This window comes from Rhipicephalus microplus, chromosome 5 (genome assembly GCF_043290135.1).
Source record: "Rhipicephalus microplus isolate Deutch F79 chromosome 5, USDA_Rmic, whole genome shotgun sequence".
Classification (NCBI taxonomy): Eukaryota; Metazoa; Arthropoda; class Arachnida; order Ixodida; family Ixodidae; genus Rhipicephalus; species Rhipicephalus microplus.
This window is the reverse complement of record NC_134704.1, coordinates 177,604,918-177,629,803: the sequence shown is the minus strand read 5'-3', so window position 1 is coordinate 177,629,803 and position 24,886 is coordinate 177,604,918. Positions and strand designations below refer to the sequence as shown.

General features: G+C 49.9%; 2 protein-coding genes across 3 annotated transcripts in view; both read left to right on the top strand.

Annotated features, from left to right (window-relative positions):
* Positions 1-24,886, top strand: part of tefu (Serine/threonine-protein kinase tefu) — a 513,274-nt gene that overhangs the window by 18,184 nt on the left and 470,204 nt on the right. For both annotated transcript variants that reach the window (XR_012895493.1, XM_075896220.1), the window contains exons 3-4: positions 12,683-12,776; positions 19,236-19,391. Coding sequence is in view for 1 of the 2 variants with exons in the window: in XM_075896220.1 (XP_075752335.1) it covers positions 12,683-12,776; positions 19,236-19,391 (250 nt within the window). In the remaining variant the exon portion in view is untranslated. The remainder of the gene's footprint in view (positions 1-12,682; positions 12,777-19,235; positions 19,392-24,886) is intronic.
* Positions 4,235-9,670, top strand: LOC142818033 (uncharacterized). Its single transcript, XM_075896219.1, has one exon. It carries the CDS (start codon positions 5,003-5,005, stop codon positions 5,852-5,854), a length of 852 nt encoding a protein of 283 aa, XP_075752334.1. The 5' UTR covers positions 4,235-5,002; the 3' UTR covers positions 5,855-9,670.

Here is a 24,886-nt window from a genome sequence, read left to right as displayed (position 1 = left end):
TGCAAGTATGTATTGAGAGAATGAAGAAAGCGCCCAGATAACTTGTGTATAGGGTATGGCAGCATTGGTATGAAACCTTTGTATTTGGTTGTGTTTCATGAAATTAGTCGGGAAATTAAATGTCAGTTACAACTTAGTAGTGGGGATGGTTGGAGAAAGCTAGTTGTGAAAGAGTGATTCTCGTTTATGGGGCCAAATTGTATTTGCCTTTGTGTGCTTTTCTCACACGGCAATTTGTTCCATCTTTAGTAAGCATCTCCACAGCCATGATTGTTGTAACTTTGGCAGCACAAAATTGTTTCAAAATTTTAGCGTACAGGTTTCTCTTTTGTTTGTGTTTTGAGAAGCCTGGAGGGTTTTAAGCGGGTCCAGTGTGCTTGACTGCAGCATGGTATTGTGTTGTGTGGTTCGCCTTGCTGTTGTCGGTCATTGTGAGCTGGATTGGGAGTTGGTTTCGAGTACGCAGCTGGAGAGAAAAGCCAGGCCTTCGTCCTCGTCACCACCCATTCTCTTCGTGCCCAGCGGTTGGGAGCGCTGGCCAGCCGAGATTTTCCGGGCGGCGGAGGAGCTGTTAGGTTTGGCCTGGGGATTCATCTCTCAATCCCTTCGGCGCCCAGTCTTACCGACGCTGTCAAGTATTTGAGTGATTATTCCAGACCAGGCGGCGGGCAGAGGCGAGTTCACGTCCTTCAAAAGCGGACCTTTTGTCGTCGCTTCAAGCAGAAGCGGTGACTAATGGACTCGGCGACTCATCGGGCGACGGCAAAGCTGTCGTGGCTGGCGCCGGAGCTGACAGAGGAGCGGTGCTCCCTTTTGATCCCCAATCACCAAGCCGACCGGCCGACTGCCTATGCTCGTCAGGCACTGTACGTGCTAGCCGGAGGACCAAGACGTCGTGTCGCCAAGACGCCATTAGCCGTTCGAGAGAGGCCAACAAAGACGGCGTCTTTCTGAAAGAGACCGCGACGGACAGCGCACGCAGATCGCCCCGCTAATTGGGCGAGCTGTGCAGTGGGCCCTTTGAAGTATGCGGCCAGGATCGTGGGAACGCTCGTCTAACGGCACACCCACGACGAGGACCAGCCCTGCTGGCGCCACCACCGTGCAGTGTTCACGTGGACCTTGTATGCTCGCCTCCCTCACCTGTGTGTGCGTGATTGGTGTTCGACTCTGAGAGGAGGAGCCCGACAGGGCATAAAACGACGCGGAGAGTGCTGGACATTGCGCTCTCTGAACCTGGCTCTGAACTATGTAGTGTTCAACCACCACACTCGTGGTTTGTTAAACCACTATCCCTTCTTTTCTGTAAATAAGTGTAAATAATGTCATAAACCTCTGTTATGTTTCTCGTATCCTCTTGTCAGCGTTCAGTTCCTCCATCCGGATGCCATCACCTGCAACATCTTCCTTTCCATCTCTTACAACTGGTGGCAGCGGTGGGATGCCATCAGGGAACGACCTTCCTTCCCATCTCTTACAAGCCATCGACTCCGGGAGTGTCCCGGTAGCTGAGCAAGGCCAGATGAGGGTCTGTTGCTTTGCGAAACAACTCCTTGATGGTCCTGACCATTCTCTCCGCCTCTCCGTTCGATTGCGCATAGTGCGGGCTGCTGGTGACATGGTCAAAGCCATAAGATGCCGCCAATGCTGCAAACTCGCGTGAAGAGAACGGTGGACCGTTGTCTGATCTGACTTCTCGTGGAATCCCATGCCGGGCAAAAATGCTTTTGAGAACGTCGATGACTGCCTGAGCTGTTGTGCTCCGCAAGGTTACAACTTCAGGGTACCTGGAGTGGTAGTCCACCACCAAGATGAATGTTTGGCTGCGGAGGCGGAACAGGTCCATGCCGACAAGTTCTCAGGGATGTCCAGGTAGGACCGTGGAGACCAGGGGCTCTGCAAGGTTCACCCGAGTGGAAGCACATTGCTCGCAGTTAGTTACCAGAGAGGTAATGTCTGCCGAAATGCCAGGCCACCAAATGGACTCTCGAGCGAGATCTTTCGTCCTGTTGATGCCATGATGTCCTTCGTGCAACAGCGTCAAAACAGCCGGCTGAAGAGAATGCGGGATGACCATCCTGGCGCCTTTCAGTAGAACACCGTCGCAGACAGAAAGCTCATCTGCTGCTGAGGCTTACTGGGAGAGGTGCAGTGGCAGTTTGGACTTCTGTGGCCAACCATTCTGGCAGAAGGAGGTGAGGGCTCTGCATTCGCCATCGGACTCTTGTGCTTGTCGCACATCCTCTGGGCTTAGTGGCAAGGCTTCTGACATGCCGCTGACCACTTGAGCTGCAAACAATTCCACGGTGTCCAGGAGGAGGGACGCCTTTTGGGTGATGCGTGACAAGGTATCTGCTGTAGCTAACAGCTTTCCTGGCACGTGGAGCATTCGGAACTGGTATCGCATGGTCTTTAACCTGAGCCTCTGTAGCCTCTGTAGGAGGCAGCATGTCCAGCTCCATCTTGCCGAAGAGAGAAACGAGTGGTAGGTGATCTGTCTCAACATCGAAGGTGATGCCGCGGACGAATTCGTCAAATCGTTGGATAGCCCATGTTGTTGCCAACGCTTCCTTTTCTGTCTGGCTGTAACGCTGCTCTGTCTCAGTCATCGATCTCGAAGCAAACGCAACTGGGCGGCGCTCTCCAGAGGGCTGTGTCTGCAGCAAGACTGCGCCCAGTCCGAATGAGCTTGCGTCAGCCGAAACTGTGGTGGCGTATGATGGATGGTACTTGGCCATGCAACGGTCTGATGTCAGGAGTTCCTTGATTTTCTCGAATGCAGCATTTTGTTCATGCTGCCACACCCAAGTCGCAGACTTGTTTAGAGGTGCTCTGATGGGAGCTGTGACCTCCGAGATGCAAGGCGAAAACCGGGCAAGATGGTTCACCATTCCGAGCAGTCGCCGGACACCTGCGATGTCGGTTGGAGCCTCCATGGCTTTGATTGCTTCGACCTTGTCTGGACTTGGCCTGATACCTTGTGCTGAAACGATGACTCCTAGGAAGGAGACTTCGGAGACACCAAAACGACACCTGTCTTGGTTCAACGTGATGCCTGCTTTTGCAAGGCGAGACAGCACCTGGTTCAGTCTGGCATCGTGCTCCTCGCGGGTGCGCCCAAAGACCAGAATGTCGTCTATCATATTGGCGACTCCTTCCTGGCCCTCCAGGATCCTGGCCATCTGTTTTTGGAAGTACTCCGGCGCGGAGGTGATGCCAAAGGGGAGCCTGCAGAAGCAGTATCGGCCAAATGGGGTGATGAACGTTGTGAGCTCTTGGGAGTCTGCAGATAGTTTAACCTGATGAAAACTGGCTGTTGCATCCAGCTTGGAGAAAACTGTTGCGTCGCCAAGGAGGCCAAGGACTTGCTCTACCGTTGGTAGGATGTGGCGTTCCCGAAGGACAACCTTGTTCAGCTGAGTCAAGTCAACGCACAGCCGGTAGGGACCACCGGCTTTCCGTACTACAACGAGACCAGAGCCCCACGGGGTTGGGTTGTCGACCCTGCGGATCACGCCTCCTTCCTCCAGTTTGTCAAGCTCGTGACGGACGGCCCCACGTAGCGGGATGGGAATCCTGCGAGGCACACTTAGGGAGAAGGGTACGGCGCCAGGTCTCAGAAGGATAGTGTACTCGTCCTTGAGGGTGCCCAATTCCTGGAAGAGCTCAGCACGCAATGTTGCTTTCGGAGTCTGAAGTTCGTCGAGAAACTTTACAACTTCCAGAGCTTGAAGTGCCGGCAGTCCAAGAAGAGGTACGGGGAGAGACTGGATCACGTACAAGCGCTGAGAGCTCATTTTCCCGTGCCACCGAAGTCTCGCCATGTACGAACCCAGCACGCGTAGCGGCTGACCGCCAGGTCCGGTGAGCAGGCTGTTGACGGGGTCGAGCTTGGCCGGCAATGCAGGGAAGTCGCTCGGAACGGTGGACACCTCGGCTCCGGAACCGACCTTGAACTGCACTGTGTAGTTGTCAACGGTGATGTCGACGAACTTTGCCGCGGCAAGCGTCCCGACAGCGTGTAGCTGAATGGAGCCGAGCTTCTGTTTTGCCTGCCGCATGCGGCACACTTCCGCGTTCTAACTGCCCTGCTCGAAACTCCGTCTGCAACTTCTGCAAAAAGAAAGGACACTTTGCGGAACAACTCCTTGATGGTCCTGACCATTCTCTCCAAACGGAGAGACGGAGAGAATGGTCAGGACCATCAAGGAGTTGTTTCGCGAAGCAACAGACCCTCATCTGGCCTTGCTCAGCTACCGGGACACCCCCGGAGTCGATGGCTTCAGCCCGGCCCAGCTCTTGATGGGACGACAACTCCGAACCAAAGTGCCGAAACAGGACTCCCAGTTATGTCCTCACTGGCCTGGGTACGACCTGATCAGGTCAAAGCTACAGTGCTTAGCCCAGCACGTCGACCACGAAGTTATGTCGTGGAAACGGAGCAGGGTGGCGTCCTACAGCGCAACCGGCGTCACCTAGTGCCTTTTGCACCTCCTGCGCCAAGGGTGGAACCACCGCTGTCTGAGGAGCAGGAGCCACAGCGAACACTGCCCCCTCTGGTACCCCAGCGAACTACTACAGTGCAACCACCCGATTCCCTTGGACTGCCCCCTGCAGACAGTGACCGCAGTGATGGTGTGACACGAACACGTAGTGGCCACCGTGTTGTGCCTTCGAACCGCCTGAACTTGTGATGTGCAGTGTCTTGCGTCCTCCGTCTTCCGTCTGGTCTTCAAAGGTGGAGATGTAGAAGTCGCCACCCTTCAGTCATTTAGTTCTGCTGCCACTAGCATGTGGCGCCCCTGATATTGTATATATTCTGCCCCGAATAAAGTGGGAGGGCCCCTTTCGTTAGCTGAGCAGCTGTCGTGCGTATCGTCTCTCTCCGCAGGCACGGGCCGCTCGTGCTCCGGCACGCTCGCGCGGCACCTGTCACAAGACATGGTGTCAGAAGTGGCTGCGTAACGCCCCCTGATCCCGAACTCGCCCGTACCGCACGACGATGGCCCTCGACGGAGTGGCGCCGAAAAAGCTGAGCCTCAACCTTCAGCCGCCCGCACCGTTCGACTTTGTGAACCCGGGAACTTGGCCAGCATGGCTCAGCCGCTACGAGGACTACGCCGTCGTTTCCGGCCTGAATCAAGCATCCGGCGACAAGCAGGTACGCTCGTTGTTGTACTGCATGGGGCCGGAGGCCCGCCCACTTCTTGAGACGTTCTCGCTCGACACTGCATCACTCGCCTCATTTCAAGCGGTTGCCGCCAGCTTCACCGACCACTTCGTGCATCCGGCGAATGGACTGTACGAGTCGTCGCGTTTTCACCGGCGTGTTCAGTTACCTGACGAGAGCGTCGACGCCTACTACGCCGAACTGTGTAGAATGGTGAAGCGGTGCAACTATCCGTCAGCTGAGGTGGAGCAAAGGCTTGTACGCGATAGATTCATCGTCGGCCTCCGCGACTCGCGCCTTTCGGACCAGCTTTGCCGGAACGCGAAGTTGACGCTCAAAGAAGCATGGATGCAGGCCCGTCAATCAGAAGACGCCGACAAAGAAAAAACGTTGCCTCAAAACTGCGCAGAGCACTCCCGCGAGCTACACCTCGACGCCGTACGAGATAAGAAGTTCGCCTCTCGCCGCCGCAACTACGATAAGCGGCCTTCGCCCCCGCGGAAAGCAGAGCGCTCCTGCCAGCCGTCAACATGTGAATTCTGCGGCCGCGCGCCACATCCACGTTTAACTGCCCTGCTCGAAACTCCGTCTGCAACTTCTGCAAAAAGAAAGGACACTTTGCGGAACAACTCCTTGATGGTCCTGACCATTCTCTCCGCACATTATCATTCTCTCCGCGCATGACCTTACACATTCTGGTGACCTGTGATGTCATGATGTTGTCGTGAGGTGACACCATCATGCGATGATTTTTGCATCACTCCTGTTCAGGCTGATGCCGCGACACGCCAAAGCCACCAAGGGCCAATTTTCAATTTTAGGCGGAAACCTTAGATGCCTCATCAAACGTGAAACTCGACCGTTTGCATCCTGTGTCGGCGACGTGGAGTGATCGGAAAAAAAAAAACACACCACGTGATGACAACGTACATGACGTCAGACATCGCCAAAAATTGTTACGTGATCAAAACATCACGAGACTTCATGTGATCACGTCATCACAAGACATCTGAGCTTGGGGCAATGTGGTCTCATCATGGAGGCAAGGCCAAATCAGTTTCGCACTGCCTCGGTTTTCGGAGGCTGTGCAAACCTCGTTAAGTATACCAAGTTTTAAAGGTTGGTGTGAATGGTGGCTGGCTGGGGCGTCAGCTGGCCCCCTTCATGCCACACCGGCACCTGCCCACGCCCAAGCTACACCAGTGCTCTCTCCCAGCCGCAACGCAACACGGGTTCGCACCCACGGTAACAGCCTGCTGACAGTCATAGACTGGCGGGTGAGATCAGTACATCGACTGAGAAGAAAAAGAAGATGGCCTTCTCCGTTAAATCATCTTAGGCGGATGAATAGGGGACCCTGTGAGTTTATAACGAGGTATCTAAGCCTCTCGCCTTAATAAATTTGCGTAGTTAATTACAGGTTAAGCTGCAAGTGTGAAATCCCGGCCCCGTAATCACAGTGAGGACACAGATAACAAAGGTCCAACTTGGCTGCAGCACCACAAACATCAAAGCCATGAAGTAGCACCAAGCAATGAACGAAAGTGTTGGGGGTCAACGTCATAAAACCACCATACGATTATGAGAGACGCCTTAGTGGAGGGCTTCAGAAATTTAAGCACATGGGCCTAAAGTATTTTCGCCGCAATCGAAAATGTGGCTGCCGCGGCTGGGATACGACTCCGCGACGTTCAGGCTAGCAGCCAAGTGCCTTAGCCACTAGACCACCGTAGCGAGTAAGCAATGAATGAGACGTCCAGTGACTTTCACGTATTACCACATTTCAGAACCGAGCATGTGTGTCTGCCGCTTTCCTTATTTGGCATGTTCAGTGATGATTACGGTTATTTGCGACGAACAGCTCAGTCTAGTATGCGTGAATGAAAGTCGGAGCGATCAGAAGAAGCGTTTCTTCACAATAGCAGTTCCTTACACCAGCCAAAACCACTCAGGGCGCGCGATAAAAGCAGGCTAAAGTGGGAAAGCATCGTCTACTCTGACAGCCGGCGCTCCGCTCTTTCATAATGCCCCAGCGCCGATCCATCAAGGGAAGGCGCGGCGCTGCAATTTCTGGAAAAGTCCATATCCTGCACTAACATGAGACGTTACATCTATGCGCAGCGGTGAGTTGACGACACTTCGCTTAAGTTGTCGAATACGACTCGCAAAGCTCCAATGTCGCAGCAAATCAGGAGACCTAGTGGTCGTCAGCCTCTTTAAACATCAAAAGCACTGCATCAGCCTTTTTCACAGCATCTCACTACCCACGCTGCCCGAAGAACGAAACTGAAAGAGTAAAAAAAAAATGTCCATAGACAGTTCGCTAGCTAACCCTATTCAATCCAATGCTTGTACTTCCCATAATTCCCATGAAGGTACACGATCACAGTGCCAGATTCCTGTCTAGGTATTATTGTATAAAACTTTATGGTGACACATATCAGGCAATGGTGTCCAATTCATATTTTTAATATGGGTTGTGTTTTTATTTATATAGGAATGAAATCATGCTTTCAAATAAAATTTAAAAATTGAGCATGGGGTCCGAGCTCGAGTAATTGCATCATTCAATTCAGTCTCCTTTTTTACACCTTTTTCGATTTCCATAGTTCATACATCTGAGGGGCATTTAACACAGCTGCTGATGCATTAAAAGATAAAAAGCCTTTTAAAAAGTTGATTGTGCTATGCTTAACTGTTAACTCAATTATATCACGTTTTAAAGCTAAATCTCAAGTGGGACACTTGCAAGGGGTGTCCTCCACAGCCTGAACACCACAAAATTCCAGACTCTCTTGACCCTCCCCCCCTCCTCTGCCCGTGATTTATGCAAACTGTACTGCTTGTATACTAGCTGCATACTAGCATACAGCATATTTAATAATATATATAAATATTTATTAGATGCTTGAGGCATGTTTTAGATTTCAGGAGTCGTTAGGAAAATGCATCTGCTTCAAAAACACCAATAGCAACCCTAAGCTATAGCATTTTTTTGCTGCTCCGAAGACACTTGAGCCTGCTCCAAAGCACCATTTTTTCTGCTCGAGAATCTGCTCCAAAAAGCAAAATGTCGCTTCCATGACTGATTTATGGAAAACGTAACTAATGTCATTCCAAGTTTGAGTCAACTCTAAATCTAAGCCAATTTATAGCTGCTATGCTTCTCTGTGACTACGCTAATCTAGCTCTGTAAACGAATTCCTTGCAGTTTGTGATGACAATGTGGAAAGTGGACGTAGTGTCCCATTGTCGTAGTGCTTGCAGCGGTCACACAGTCGCCGGTGGTCATCTTCTCTTGAGTGATCTGCTTGCTCAGGGGTGGAAGTGCTGCTCCGATTGCGCCGTTCTGTGTCAATCTGACCTGCTGTGCCACGCTGCGCATAAACGACAATTTCCACGATAATTGTCAATTGGAAGCATAAAGTGCCAGATTAAGCCTAATGTTATCATTGACCAAGCAACACTGAGCGTTGGCCACACAAAGGACGTGGCTGCGTCCATATACAATGTTGTTCGATCATGATCACGCTATTCGCTTCATTCATAGGGCTTGTTCTTGTCTTATTGCTGTTATCGCCGTGGTTTTCGTGCAAAAGTGGTGGCATCAACATGAGGAATTGTGAATTTTCTAGTAATGCAGTAAAACCTCGATAATTTGTACCCGCCAGGAATGTGGCATGCATGCCGCCCTAAGTACCCATCAAAAAGTCTTTTCTTCTATTTTGCCAAAGTGTGGAAAAGATACTGGGCTGACACTCCTGAATGATCGTTTGTTAGCACGCAGTGGCGAAGCAGCATTTCGAAAGTATTACAGGGTCCGGGATACGCAGCGACCGAAATAGTGACAGAACGGATTGGCTTTCTGCAATACATATGTGCGCTTCTCTACTGCAAGCTGATAGCGCTGCTGCGGTGGTCTAGTGGCTAAGGTACTAGGCTGCTCACTCGCAGGTCGCTGAATCGAATCCTGGCTACGGCGGCTGCATTTCCGATGGAGGGGGAAATGCTGTAGGCCCGTGTGCTCATATTTGTGTGCACGGTCAAGAACCCCAAGTGGTCGAAATTTTTGGAGCCCTCCACTACGGTGTCTCTCATAATCAAATAGTGGTTTTGGGACATTAAACCCCACAAATCTGTCTACCGCAAGCTGATACTGATCAAGCGACAACTGGCAGTTTCATTCAAACACGTTGCGTGGACTTGATCATCTCCTGGTTAGTTGCGTGCAGCGTGATACCTATGCTGCACCCACTGTCGCTGCTGGGCGGCTCGCTGTAGCGTGCGCTCAGATATGCTTTGTGAATCCCCACTTCGCTCTAGACTGAGCACAGATGAGCAGAGTAGCTTGTTTAATCAGGGTGAGGATAACAAGCTTCTGCCAAACAAAGTGCACTGTGAATATCTAGTCGTCATGAAATCGAGAGATAAATATTGCTTATTTCTTGTTTTCTCCGAGTTTTCTCTGTCAGCTGTGATGTTTAATAATGGGAGTACATACACACGTGCACACGCGTGCGCACACACACACACACACACACACACACACACACACACACACACACACACACACACACACACACACACGTGGCTAGTAAGTCTGGTCAGCTCATTAGTATCAAATGTTTAGTGAAAACCAGTGGAATTTTCTTACCATAAATAATTTCGATTGACAGTGATGTTTGACCCTAGAAAGATGCTTCAAAACTTGCATTGCTCCGAAACACACCGTTTGGTGCTCCAAACCTGCTCCAGAACTCCCATTTTACTGCGCTAGAGCTGCTACAAAACAGCATTATTCCTGCTCTCTGAGCTGCTCTAAAACACGAAAGTCCAAGTCCCTGAACTTGTTCCGTCATATAAGCCACTCGTTGTAGCACTTGGCAGGTTACGCCTAACCATCGTTGTGGCTCTCCGAGAACTAGCAACAAGTTGGTCGCAGCCATCCTGTTCAGAAGGTGAAGAGTGGCAGGTGTCGTGGGAACTGCTTTTATGAGGGGCTTGAGGTCCGGAGAGCGTCTCTCGGGTGTTTACCGAGATTGACGGCTGCTTTCCGTCTACATTGAGCCGCTACCTCATGATCCAGGTTACTGGCTCTTTTGCCACGAGAGTGAGGCTGTTTCCTTCTTCGTTCTAACAAAAAGTAGAGTTGTTGAACAATATTTCTTGCTGGGCTAGTTGATGCTTACTTATGAATACTGGATAGAAAAACCTTAATAAAAAAAAGAGCAGTAGTGCTTCTTCTGTGTCATTCCCCTTTTGTTTTGTTTTAAAGCTGCTCTATCAAGTATTCACTGTGGTAGACAGTAAAAGTGTTGAAGCACTGAAAGAGAAAAGAACGTGCCAATAAAATCGCCGAATGTCAACTGGAAGGTTTTGCTGTGGTGCTAAAGAAGGTAGACACAAGGGTTATCTTCACATGCTCTGTAATGGTATAGTCCCCTCGGTCACCCACGCATATACATCCTACCACTACGTCATGCCGCTTGCTCAGACCCACAGTTGGCCCGGGCAAGTGGTTGGTCCAAAACGAACAATATTCTACACATTGTCATGGCAGAAAACAAAAACTGTGCAACTTACTGTAAAACTAATTAGTACATATCTGAATGTGGCATAAAAGCCAATATGTCTGCAAGAATCTCATTGCCCTAGGTTGCAGATTAATGAAGCTTTCTTTTTTTTTTTTGCATCTCCCGTTTACTTGATGCTGCACTAGTAAATTACTGAGGTAGTATATGTCACATGTAAAAATTAAAATGCACAGGTAAACACACTGTGTTGTTTGAAGCTATTATGCGCATTTCGTGCTGGGAGCTTCTTATCAAAACCTCAGATGTTGCCTGAAGCAGTGCGATGCTGATGTTATGTTCCCCAAGAAAATGGTTCACACTTGCTGTTCACTCAGTCCAATGAATGTGCAATATTAAAAGCCATCACAGGCCACAAAAACAAAGGAGCATTGGTCTGAAATTGTGAAAGGAATGTGGAAGTCTGAGCTGAGTTCCTCTCTTCATGGTGCCAATGGAATCGGTTCAGCGACAGCGAGCCTACGTATGCCAAAAGGATGGAGCAGTACCTGGTACAGCATCGCAAATTTTGACCATATCTATGCATTGGTTCAACAAAAGTCTTGTTAATTGGCTTCGTTACAAAACACCACATGATTTTATGGAGCTGGTAGTGTTGCAGTGTAATACTGGGAGCAGCTATGAAACAGATAGCCAGCTATATAAATCTTGTTGTGGCAGTGCACTTTCTGAGAGAACAGTCATTTGGGGGAAAAGGCATCTGTTAATTCCAGTTGCTTTTGATGCTAAATTATTCTTTTTTTCAGATCCAGGTATAGCTCCTTATGAGTTCACGATTGATGGTAATTAACTGTGATATTCTGAAACAAACACTGACATATATTTTTGCACTGATTGGGATTGCTCGCAAGATACCAGTTCACTTTCAGGATAAATGGGAGCTCGTTGTGTTCGGTACTACTGTCTCTATGGCTACGCATTTTTGTCACATGATGCACCGGAAGAACAAAACATTTTCTTCTTCACACACCGAATATGTTGGTGATGCATAACATAGGCAACACGAAATATGGATCTGTTCTATTTGTAGAGTGCACAGTGCAATGCATTAAGATGCTTATAGGTATGCTTTCTGTCTCGCCCACTCCCAAGATGAGCACTGTTCACCGCTTTCCTTCAAACTGGGTGTGACTTCAGCACCAACATGACTGTGCCACTCACAAATTTTTTTTATGCTAACACAGGTTATCTACTGCTGTTCTTGAAATTTATGGCGCATAAATACTCTGTGTAACCGCCCATTGTAATGCCTGAAATGCACTGTGGTTATGCATGTAAATAAATTAACAGTAAAAAAAAGCTCTGCAGGAAAAGGTTCTGTTCCTCTTCAACGGCAGCTACATTACGGGGCACACCATTTTATAAATGCATTTTCAAAAGCTGTGAGAATTGTCCCTTTCATCAGTGGCACCGGTGGAATTTTAGCTGATTTCCTGGGTGTTTGGGGCAGCAGGTAAACTTAGTTATTGATGGTAGCACAGGCTAATGAGAAACTTGAAGGATTGTTGATGGTAGTCTGCGCCACCGTCAATTATCATGCTGTAACAACAAACCTATGAGGTGACGCCCTCATCAGTTATACTGAAATCACCTATAAGTGTGCTTTACTATGCACTCAAACCTCATTATAACAAAGTTGCATCTTACACGAAAGTAAGCTCATTATATTTGAAAATTTTTCATTAAGGTTTATTCCTAAAACTATTTATTGCAAGACTGTTTTTAATATGCTTTGTTGTAAGCAATATTTCATAATATCCAGTTTCATTACATCGAGGTTTGACTGTATTTAGGTGAAAAAAAGTGAGGTTTAGCAGGTGTTCTCTACTGTGCTTTAATGCTGCCTGACATAATAATAAATAAGATCAGAGCTGTAGGGAGTTCTTTGCTGCTTTTGTCAACCCATTTACAAATTTCACAGGAGCTTGACAAATCTGCTGGAAATGGCAAAGTCGGGCCCGATGTACCTGCCGCTGTCGACCTGCTGCGAAAAGTGGTTCAACTGGCCAACAGAAGTGAGTGCCCTTCAGTGAGGCTGTAGGAGCTAGTCTTGATGTGCATTTGCACACATCATGCTGTATTGGCCTTCCCATGAATACGGGTTGAAAGATTGTTTTACAGTTGTACATGAAAAAAAAAAAAAAAAAACTCTGAATGTAGCACTGTCTGCCATTGAGGCCTGTGTCATTGTTACTGCACTAAATTAATGATCAATGACCTTGGATATGTGTAGAGGAAAGTAGGTCCTTTGAACATTTAGATACGTGCCAAGTCTTCCGGATATTCTGAGAGGCTCCCGGATTTCAACCATTCCTTACATTTGTACGGTTGGTGGGAAATCTCCCGGAAATAGAAATTTCTGGGCTTGATCTGGCCGCATTGACAAAAATTAAACTCATTTCAATCCAGTCTTTTTGCAAAACATTGGCATTATGACATTATGAAGTGTTGGTCTAAACGTACACTAGAATCATGGGAATTTAAATTCACAAAATTCTGCAGCCATATTCCGCCGTGTTCACTGGGCTGAAATTCAAATGTTCAGTACCGAAACCGTCAAGCAATGGTCGAGAGTAATGTGCTGGAAGCTACGGAAAGACGTTCGTGGCCAACAGAAGCGTGGCCACCCTTGACGCGATCATGTTTGGCGATGAGAAAACTGAACTGCACGCGCATTGAACACTCACCCCGTCAAAGCAGCGCTTCTTTCTGCAAACGCTGCTGACAAAACCATTGCAGAAGCAATCATAGATAGCAACAAGCAGCTTAGTTTTGAAGGCACGTGCACGACCAGCACATGCGAAATAAAAAATGGAACTATCGTTTGCTGCAGCAGCCGCACATGAAACCGCGGTTTCTGCGTGTCACAGAACGAGCGCTAAACAAGAGCGCGCCGCCAAATCCTTGCGACAACGGGCGGCAGAAACGCCGCGAGGTAAAAAGAAAAAAAGAAAGAAAGAAAGCAAACATCCAGGGCTCCCGGGCGCGCGCTCCCCCCGCAGAAGCACGGCTTCGCAGACGATCCTCCTCACCCCACATCGGCGGCCCAGCAAGACCGCGATTTTTCTCGAACGAACGGGGCGGGGTCAGACCGAGCTGAGTCATCCGACGCGGAGGGCAGACAAACCGTCTCGCCTCTCCCCAGCCTTCGCTGCGTATCGCGCCGACGAAATGACGAGAAAGATCTGGAAAGTCGCGCGCAAGGTATTTAACCGAGCAGCCGAGACGAGAAATTAGGAGGAGACGGAAGTTAGCGCCGGAGCGCGTAGAAATTCCGCCGTGGAGTCGGCGAAGGTTCTGCCCGTAGTGACAGAACAGGAGGAGACGGAAGTGAGCGCCAGAGTGCGTAGAGAGTCCGCCGTGTAGTCGGCGAAGTTTTTGGTCCGTAGGGACGGCTCGAGCTACAGGCAAGAGCGTGGGTTTACCGCTATCGAGCGAAGACGCGGGCAACAGCTGCGTGTGTGAAGCCGACGGATTTCCGGCGAAGAAGTTGAAGTTTGAAGAGTGGCCAATTGAAGACGGGAGGTTTCCTGGAAGAGAACTTCGAGAGCTGCGGAACGACAGCAACGCTGGACTTTGAGTGAGTGATTCTCGGAAGAGTATCATTCAGCCTTTTGTTCCAAGGACTTTGGACTGAATAGGTTTTATATCTCTTTAGTCTTTAAGTGTCTTGGTTGTTCAGAGCATGCGACTGCACTGTAGTGCGTATTGTTGTCTGTGTCCGTGGTTTCAAGTGTGGTTGATTGTACTGTGTAGTACATTGTCTGTTTGGTGACGTATTGTATGTAACTATTGTGGAGTGTGCATACGTGTGTATTGTTTTTGATCTGCCGTTAATGAGAATATAATTTTGTTTGTTTATCAACTCTCGGCTCTGTCTTGTTCTTTGGACCACAGCCGGCGTCCGCTGGCGCACCAATAAGGACCACTTCTAAATTGTCCATGCTTTCGTGGTGCGGTTCGGGGGGCCGATACTTCGGCTCTTGGAATTAGCCCGGCGATCGCCTCCCTAATAAACGGGACAGGTGTGACAATTAATCTGGCGTCCGCGACAGGACCTTTTGGTGCACAGTGTGTCCAAAGTAGTGAGAAAGAGCCTCGAGTTGTTGATAGTGCTATCGGAACGATTTTGTGGATTGTTCAGTGTTCTCGTTAACGAGTGCAGGGGAGTGTTCCGATAGACTGATTTAGGCAGATACTTTTTGCACGTGGCAAGGTTGTATTTGCGAGTTGCGAGACACAATGGATCTCGAAAAGTTAGTTGCTCTTGGTGAAAAGATGGGTCTTTCTGGCGTCGAACTACGGAAGTGGGTCACCCAGAGGGAAAAAGAAGAAAAAGAGAGAGCCAAAGAAGAAAAAGCAGCCGAGCTGGAAAAAGAGAGGTTGGCGGTCGAAAGAGCCAAAGCGGAAAAAGAAGCTGAGGTGGAGAGAGAGAGGTTGGCGGCAGAGAGGGCCAAGGAAGAAAAGGCAGCTGAGTTGGAGAGAGAAAGGCTGGCCGCTGAAAGGGCGAGAGAAGAAAGAGAAGCGAGGGAGCGCCAGCTGAAAGAAGAAAGAGAAGCGGAGATGGCTGAAAGGGAACGGCAGTGGCAGCACGAAATTGAACTCGAGCGAGCGGCTCCGTTTGCAACAGCGAAACGAAACTCCCGTCCAAGCTAGAGTTGAAAGCAGCGAACGGGAAGATCACGGCTTCCGCTTGAACCCAAGCAAGCTGCTCGTAGCGTTTGATGAAAGGAAGGACGACCTAGACGCGTACCTCCACAGATTTGAGACGATTGCGAGGAGTCAGAATTGGCCGGAACAGCAATGGGCAACTGCTTTAAGTACCTGCTTGAGTGGTGAAGCGCTCAGTGTGTACGGTAGGCTGACGCCGACCGATGCAGCCAACTACGCAAAGGTGAAAGCGGCTTTGTTGAAGCGATTTAGATTCACTGTGGAAGGATTCCGGGACAGGTTTCGGACAGGAAAGCCAGCTGATGGTGAAACGGCTACGCAGTATGCCGCCCGACTTTGCCATTATTTCGACAGATGGATTGAACTTTCAGGGACAGCACAGGAGTACGATGAACTTAGAGAGCTGCTAATTAAAGAACAATTTCTTACTAGTTGCCACCCAAGCCTGTCGCTGTATTTGAAAGAGAGGAAGGCGGAGTCATTTGAAGGAATGCTTGAATTGGCTGATCAATTCTTAGAAGCGCAAGGAGGAACTAATTTGGCCAAGGTCAAGAAGGATTGTCCCGATGATTCGAAGAAATTGGCTCCTGAAGAAAAGAAGCGTGCACCAGAGAGCATTCCGCGATGTTTTCTATGTAACCGAGTGGGTCATCGCGCGAAAAACTGTCGAACGATCTTTACGAGCCCTACGGTAGTGAAATGTTTTAAGTGTGGTCAGACTGGGCACAAAGCAGATGCATGTCGAAACGGAGCGAGTCAAACTCACCAGGTATCCTGTGTGCAAGCAGCACCGAAATCTGATAATAATGCCGTCACCGATGGATTCGTAGAATTGAAAAATGGGGAGAAAATTCCTATTGTGGGTGCTGTAATGTCAAAACAGCCAACCGGTGTTACGACAGGAATGCCAGCGCTGCCTGGAAAAGTTGCGGACAAAAAGATTACGGTGTTAAGAGATACCGGCAGTTCCACTGTTATCGTGCGGAGAAATTTGGTACGGGAAAGTGAGTTGACAGGCAGAACAAAACCGGTTTGCCTAATTGACCGTACAGTTCGGATGCTTCCCGAAGCAGAAATTGAGGTTGAAACCCCGTACTTCAGCGGGAAGGTTACTGCTTTATGCATGACGACCCCCCTGTATGACCTTGTCATCGGAAACATCGACGGGGCGCGAGGGCCAAGTGATCCAGAATGTTTGGGAGAAGACCCGAAGATAGAGCCCTCGCCAACACAGAGGCCGCGAGATACAGTGGAGGAGCATCCCGTGACGGATCTCATTAGAGCCCAAGGTGAAGCTGCGGCGCAAGAGACAGCGAAGGAGAAGACGATCATGTCGAACAAGTTCACGGGCCGAGCAACCGGACTTACGTCGGCACGACCTCAACCGACTGACAGTGTAAAGGAGACGGTGTTGGCCAGCCGGGCAAAATGTAGAGGCATTATCAAGCGGGTAAATAAACAGACAGGACCCGTCGAATGTAATGACGCGTTAACGGTGTCGGAAGAGACAACGATGGCTGAGACGACGCCTCAGATATCGTCGTTGGAAAGGGCTCGCCGAAAAAGAACGTGGAAGCACAAGAAGAGATCGAGCGAGCACCGCAAAAAGGGGCGCAAGCGCTGTTCGAAGTACTCAAGATAGGTGCTGAGGTGGAATCAGAATGTGTTCGGCAGGGCTGAGTGACATATGTTGTGTTAAGGTTCTTGTTATCCTGTGTCTCAAGTGTATGTCGAGTGAGTCAGTGTTCTGTGCGATGGTGTGATGTATAGTGTTGTATAATTGTTGGATAGACAGAACTTTGTACGGTTGTATTGTTTAGAATGTGTGATGAAGTGTTGTAGGCATGTACCTGTGGCTATATTTCATCTGTTGTGGAATTGAACTACAATGTACGATTGTATTGAGTGATATATTGTGAATGTGAAGTGTCATGAGCGACGGATTGTGTTACAGTCTGTGAGAATGTGTGGTGACTGTTCGCGCTCGTCTGTGTGGTTTTTGAATATTATGAGATAATATTCTTAAAGTGGGGGGCAGTGTCACAGAACGAGCGCTAAACAAGAGCGCGCCGCCAAATCCTTGCGACAACGGGCGGCAGAAACGCCGCGAGGTAAAAAGAAAAAAAAAAAAGAAAGAAAGCAAACATCCAGGGCTCCCGGGCGCGCGCTCCCCCCGCAGAAGCACGGCTTCGCAGACGATCCTCCTCACCCCACATCGGCGGCCCAGCAAGACCGCGATTTTTCTCGAACGAACGGGGCGGGGTCAGACCGAGCTGAGTCATCCGACGCGGAGGGCAGACAAACCGTCTCGCCTCTCCCCAGCCTTCGCTGCGTATCGCGCCGACGAAATGACGAGAAAGATCTGGAAAGTCGCGCGCAAGGTATTTAACCGAGCAGCCGAGACGAGAAATTAGGAGGAGACGGAAGTTAGCGCCGGAGCGCGTAGAAATTCCGCCGTGGAGTCGGCGAAGGTTCTGCCCGTAGTGACAGAACAGGAGGAGACGGAAGTGAGCGCCAGAGTGCGTAGAGAGTCCGCCGTGTAGTCGGCGAAGTTTTTGGTCCGTAGGGACGGCTCGAGCTACAGGCAAGAGCGTGGGTTTACCGCTATCGAGCGAAGACGCGGGCAACAGCTGCGTGTGTGAAGCCGACGGATTTCCGGCGAAGAAGTTGAAGTTTGAAGAGTGGCCAATTGAAGACGGGAGGTTTCCTGGAAGAGAACTTCGAGAGCTGCGGAACGACAGCAACGCTGGACTTTGAGTGAGTGATTCTCGGAAGAGTATCATTCAGCCTTTTGTTCCAAGGACTTTGGACTGAATAGGTTTTATATCTCTTTAGTCTTTAAGTGTCTTGGTTGTTCAGAGCATGCGACTGCACTGTAGTGCGTATTGTTGTCTGTGTCCGTGGTTTCAAGTGTGGTTGATTGTACTGTGTAGTACATTGTCTGTTTGGTGACGTATTGTATGTAACTATTGTGGAGTGTGCATACGTGTGTATTGTTTTTGATCTGCCGTTAATGAGAATATAATTTTGTTTGTTTATCAACTCTCGGCTCTGTCTTGTTCTTTGGACCACAGCCGGCGTCCGCTGGCGCACCAATAAGGACCACTTCTAAATTGTCCACGCTTTCGTGGTGCGGTTCGGGGGGCCGATACTTCGGCTCTTGGAATTAGCCCGGCGATCGGCTCCCTAATAAACGGGACAGGTGTGACACTGCGATACAATCATCGATAGCGATGACGAGTCCGAAGGTATGCGTCTAACGCAGCGGTAGATTAAAGTAGTAAAAAAATGGCACGAAGCATTTCGGTGTTCATGCTGATCTTCGTTTATTACTACGGTGGAGTGAACTTCGGCACTTTACAGTTGGCCTCAAGTCAAGCTTCGACGTGCAGTTTCGCGCGGCAGCCAGTTGCGTCGTCCGTTATTGGTTCATTCACTTGTGTCGCACAAAAACGTACGCGAGTTCTTTTGATGGAAATAAATGTTTTGCGCGTATGTCGCAGTTTGGAAACCACGTTGTAATTTTTTTTTATTATGCTAAGCTTTGGACGATCACCATTTTTTGACTGCCGCTTGAGATTCGTACATATCACTGAGATTCTACTGTTGTTTAGACACTCCTCCTGCTTTGTTTATAATCATGGTAAAACCACAACGTCAATGTTTATGTTTACAGGGCTGTTCAGAACCCCCACCCTTTCCGTGACATGTTTTATTTATTACATTAAAAAAAAAAGGTGAGGGAGATGGAGACATATTGCTGGTCTAAGAAAAGAGCCTGAAATAAGTGAAATGGCATGCAGGGAAGTCGCTGCTGAACCCTCGCAAGATATTGGAGCATGTGCAGTGGTTCCTGGATAAAGGGGCGTGCGAGCCTCTGCAGACGCAGTACAACAGCCTCCTGCGGTTGCTGCTGCATAGTGACTGGCAGGCTACTCTGCCGGCTTCTCTGTACCGCAGTGAGTGTATAGTCTTTGGATACTTCAACGCAAGTTTTGGTCTGGCTATTCGTCTTTCTGTTGGTCTGTCTTTTGCACGATTCAGCCACTCAGCAAAAGTTTAAGCATTTTCTCGATGCCCAGCCATCTTGATCGGCTGGCTGCGTTCATACTTGTGAGCATTGTCAACCAAAAGCAAGTATTATTTATATTGAAGGTAAATACCAGTACGTAAGTATCAGGTATTGTGTTTTTATTTCTAAAATGCATGGAATGTTTATAACGCTGCGCTGATAATGCGACGCTATGACCGAAAAAGCGGGTGTTTCTTACGCTTTTCTCAGACGACAGGGTGCTGCCACCTATTAGTTTCTTTGCGTTCTAGAAATACTTTGGTTTCTTGAAATTGTTGTCAGATGGCGTCCATATCTCATGCAGTGCCACCAGAGAGAAGAGTACACTCGTTAGGTGACCTTTGCTAGTTCAGCACACAAATACTCGGCCAAGTTCTCGCTACGATTCTGGCAGAACCCATTGTATGGTGAATGCTGATGCTAATGTGATTTTCCTTGCACAGTCATGCACGAGGAGTGTTTTCCTCAAGGCTTATCCCTTGTGTTTCTGAGTGGAGAGGCTCTGCTGTCTAGGAACTGTGCCAGACGAGGCTGTCTGAAAGTCGGTACCATAGTAAGTATGGTATGTATAGAATAAGCCAAGTATCACAGTCGAACATAGAAATATCGAACTCGTATATATTGCCGCGAACCATGCATTGGGTTTGTTTATTTGTGTTTTGTTTTTTCGGCCTGGCTGCGCCGGCCTGTGCTATCACTGTTTTCACAGCGTTTCGAACAAACGCTATCATAGCGTTTCGAACAAACCCTATCGAACAGCGCTTCGAGCGTTCCGAACGAACAGCGTTTCGAACAAACGCTATCACGGCGTTCTCGATACAATTCGACTATTCGAGAAACCCTCGCGCCGAGGGATATAAATTCCCGCACAGCCGATGCCGCGACATTCGATCGCCGACGCTCACTAGCGTGCACGTCGTTTTGCCGGCCGCTGCTTCGCCGCCTGAGTATTCTTTCAGTTGTTAGGGGAGCACAGGTTCGCTCCAATAAACTTGTTTTCCTTATAGACAACTGCGTCGTCCGTTGCTGCGTGACATCTGGTGGAGGTGCTGGGTACATGAACCCTAAGCCATTGCCAAGCCGACAAGCAAGCCCAACACGACAAGCACGCCCAACTCGTGTCAGCCGCCGACAGCAAGGCCTTCAGCCAGAGTTTGGACTGCTCCCGAATAAAAAAAGGAAAGAAGACGTAAAAACCACGATGATCAACGCAGGCACCATGACCAGCGCTGCCAACCCTCCCGTCGTTCTGCAACAACCTCGTGAGCCCCCATCATTCCGAGGATCTCCTGGTGAAGACCCGGAAGAGTGGCTGGAGAAGCTGGAGCGCGTCCGCATCTTTAACAGGTGGGATGACGAAGAAACGTTTCGTCATGTCTTCTTCTATTTGGAGGATGCAGCTCGAACGTGGTTTGAGAACCATGAAGGCTCCCTAACCGACTGGACTGTCTTTAAGAGCGAATTCCTCAAAACATTCGCTACGGTTGTGCGGAAAGAACGAGCCGCCCTTTTGTTGGAGACGCGAATGCAACACCCTAATGAAGGTGTTGTACTGTTCGCTGAGGAGATGAAGATGCTGTTCCGGAGAGCTGACCCAGAAATGGCAGAAGAGAAGAAGGTGCGCTTTCTGATGCGGGGAGTTAAACAAGAGCTCTTCGCTGGACTCATCTGCAACCCCCCCAAGACCGTTGCTGAGTTCGTCACCGAGGCTTCGATGATCGAGAGGACCTTGGATATGCGTAACCCTGGCATATCAAATAAACCCGGTAAGCGCCCCTGGATTGGCGACGGAAGACTTGAGGGAGACCATCCGCGCCGTCGTTCGCGAGGAACTGAGGAAATTGTTCCCAGGAATGCCGCAGCCCCAAGTCTCCTCCCTCACTGACGTCGTCCGCGAGGAGGTTCAGCAAGCACTGGGGAATTCCACGCCGTCGGAAGCATCTTGCGAACCACAAGCGATGACCTACTCCGCTGCTACTCGTCGACCCCGACCCGTCCCAACCCGTTATCAAGAGGCCCCGCCATACCGCCGCCCAATGTCGCCCGCCCGACCCCCTGTAACCCGAAACCAGGCGCCCAGGAAGACCGAGGTGTGGCGAACGCCAGATAATCGTCCGCTGTGCTACCACTGCGGAGAGGCCGACCACGTCTACTGCCGCTGCCCGTACAAGAGGCTGGGTTTGCGTGGGTCCTCCGTCGACGCACCCCGCCCGCGAGCCGGCCAGCGCCCATTTGAGATCGAAGAATACCTGTCGAACACCAGCCGTGGACCATCCCGTTTCAACCGTTCGCCGTCGCCCTACCCGTACCAATCCCCCAACCGTCGCAGCAATGCTGACTTCGCCCGTGGAAGGTCCCCCAGCTCACGAGGGGGAAACTAAAAGCAGCAACTTCTGGAGGTGAAGTTGCACAACGGCGAGAAAATGAAAACCCTCCAACGACGCAAGACCGTGATTCACGACATGCCCTCATCCCAACGACCCGACGACACCCTGACGAGACCCCCGAAAACGACGACAGCTACGCTGCGCGACGCGTACCCGAAATGACGAAGCCTGCCGCTGAGAAGACGACGATGACGACGCATAGTGCCCGACCATCAACACGCGCTTGTCGCGATACGACGCCCCAACGCACCCGAAATTCGAGGAAAGCGGCATCCGACGTCCAGTTGTTCATTGACGGCCTTGACGTAGTCGCCCTCATCGACACGGGAGCCGACTACTCGGTCATGAGCGGGTCATTCGCGTCCAAGCTAAAGAAAGTTACGACCAGATGGGACGGTCCGCACATACGCACAGCAGGAGGCCACCTCGTGACCCCAAGTGGAATGTGCACATCGCGCGTCACCATAGACGGCACTACGTACCCTTCGGAGTTTGTCATTTTGCCTAACTGCTCCCGCGACGTAATTCTCGGAATGGACCTTCTGGGCCCGTTCCCTACATCCCGATCCGCGAACAAATGGATTGTCGTAGCGACAGACGATTGTCGTGTCGACGTTGAACATAAGACGTGGGACGAAGTCCTCCCGTACGTCACGTTTGCGTACAACGCGGCTATCCAAGAAACCACGCAGATGACACCGTTCGAGCTCGTCTACGGAAGACGGCCGACTAGGATGCTCGACACCATGCTTCCGCACGTAGAAGACGGCGACCTCAACGCCGACGTCCAAGGATACCTCCAACGTGCGGAGGAGGCCCGCCAGCTCGCTCGAGTTCGTATAACGGACCAGCAACTGGTGGATGTCGGACGCTACAATCTCCGACGCCGAGACGCCGAGTACCATCCTGGAGATCGTGTGTGGGTTTGGACTCCCATTCGACGACGTGGACTCAGTGAGAAACTTCTACGACGCTATTTCGGACCCTACCGGATTCTACGACGTGTTGGCGAACTAACGTACGAAGTGATCCCCGATGGTGACTCCCGTACATCACGACGACGCATGCGGCCCGAAGTCGTCCATGTGGTTCGCTTGAAACCTTTCTACGGACGATGACAAACTTTTATTTTAATTTGTTTGGACTGTCCTTTATGTTAGCATCGGGTCGATGCACTCTTAGAGGCGGGGTAATGCCGCGAACCATGCATTGGGTTTGTTTATTTGTGTTTTGTTTTTTCGGCCTGGCTGCGCCGGCCTGTGCTATCACTGTTTTCACAGCGTTTCTAACAAACGCTATCACAGCGTTTCGAACAAACACTATCGAACAGCGCTTCGAGCGTTCCGAACGAACAGCGTTTCGAACAAACGCTATCACAGCGTTCTTGATACAATTCGACTATTCGAGAAACCCTCGCGCCGAGGGATATAAATTCCCGCACAGCCGATGCCGCGACATTCGATCGCCGACGCTCACCAGCGTGCACGTCGTTTTGCCGGCCGCTGCTTCGCCGCCTGAGTATTCTTTCAGTTGTTAGGGGAGCACAGGTTCGCTCCAATAAACTTGTTTTCCTTATAGACAACTGCGTCGTCCTCTGCTGCGTGACAATATAGAATTATGAGATCTATCAAACTCTTAAATAATCTGCTTGAAAATTTTTGTAGAAGTATAGAAATTTCCTTGTTTATACCAAACAGTATTTTTACCCACCATCGGATATATCGATTGCGGCACGACCTGGACGGTGCATTTCAGCACTCGCTGCACTCTGCTACCTTCACGGCACCGTGCCGCAGCGGACACCCAAAACTCTAGAAAATTGTGAGGGTGAGAGGGCTAGGTTTGTACTCCTGTCGGGTGGCGTTCTCAAACTTATGGAATGATGTTTTTCTTTCTCTCTCTCTCTTTTTCTCACGTTATCGCCGTGTTTGTCGGCTAGGAGAGCAGGAACAAAGGAGGCGGAAGCCTCCTTGTTCACGTTTTTTTTCATTACATTTTTTTGTTGTTCCTGTTTCGTAAGTTTTGATCGGTGAACCGCAACTTGCACCTTTCGTATTCGTGCAGCCAACCTCTACTTGTGTCTTTCATACATTGCTGCTGCACTCTCAGGTAGTCATCGTCCACTGATCACAAGCGCCTTGTTGGTGGAATCCACTTCCGTGAGATGTCGATTACCACAGAATTTCTCTTTGGCATGCGTGCTGTGTGTGGTTTGAAAAGAGGCACTGTGATCTGCTTGACTTGTCGACTTATCGTGTGGCAATGAGCAGTATCAAGAAGCACAAGAACCTTGATTTTGCGACGAACGAAAAACGATCGATGGTAGTAAATGACATGAGGATGCCACAGAGCACTCTGAGCACTTGAAGAACAAGGCAGATATCAAGGGTAAGGCAGCAGAGCAAGGAATGTCAGAAGCCTGTCGTGTGCGCACTCTTGCCCATGGCAAAGTAAAAAAGGCTCTCCTGGCCTGTTTTTTAAAAGGTACATAAAGAACACTCTGGTGGATGGCCCAATGCTGATGGCTAAGGCCAAATGGTTTGCTGCTACACGCTTCACCCGCTCTGTACCCGCTGTTGTCATTGAAGTTGTTTCACCGAGTGCAGCGGCAAATCATTTGGCCTTGGCGAACAGCATCGGGCCATTCACTGAAATGTTCTTCACGTACCTGCTAAAAACCAGGCCAAGCGAGCCTTTTCTACTTTGCCATGGGTAGGAGCGTGCACACGACAGGCTTCTGAAATTCGTTGCTCTGCTGCCTTAGCCTTGTTCTTCAACAATGTACTCGGATTGCTTCGTGGTGTTCCGAAGTCGTCCGCAAGGGTCCAACATTTCCCGCCAGCCTCAACACGCTGAATAGCCTTCACCTTCATCGCAAAGTCAAGGGTCTTGCACTTCTTGACGCTGGCCATAGCTACATGAGAGGTCAACAATTCAAAAAGTCTTCAGCAGCTCTGCTGCACGCCACGCATGCAAAAGAGAAATGCTGCACATG

Bases quoted from the DNA above. Each gene is read 5' to 3' on its own strand.
- LOC142818033 (XM_075896219.1), top strand. From the start codon at position 5,003: ATGGCCCTCGACGGAGTGGCGCCGAAAAAGCTGAGCCTCAACCTTCAG.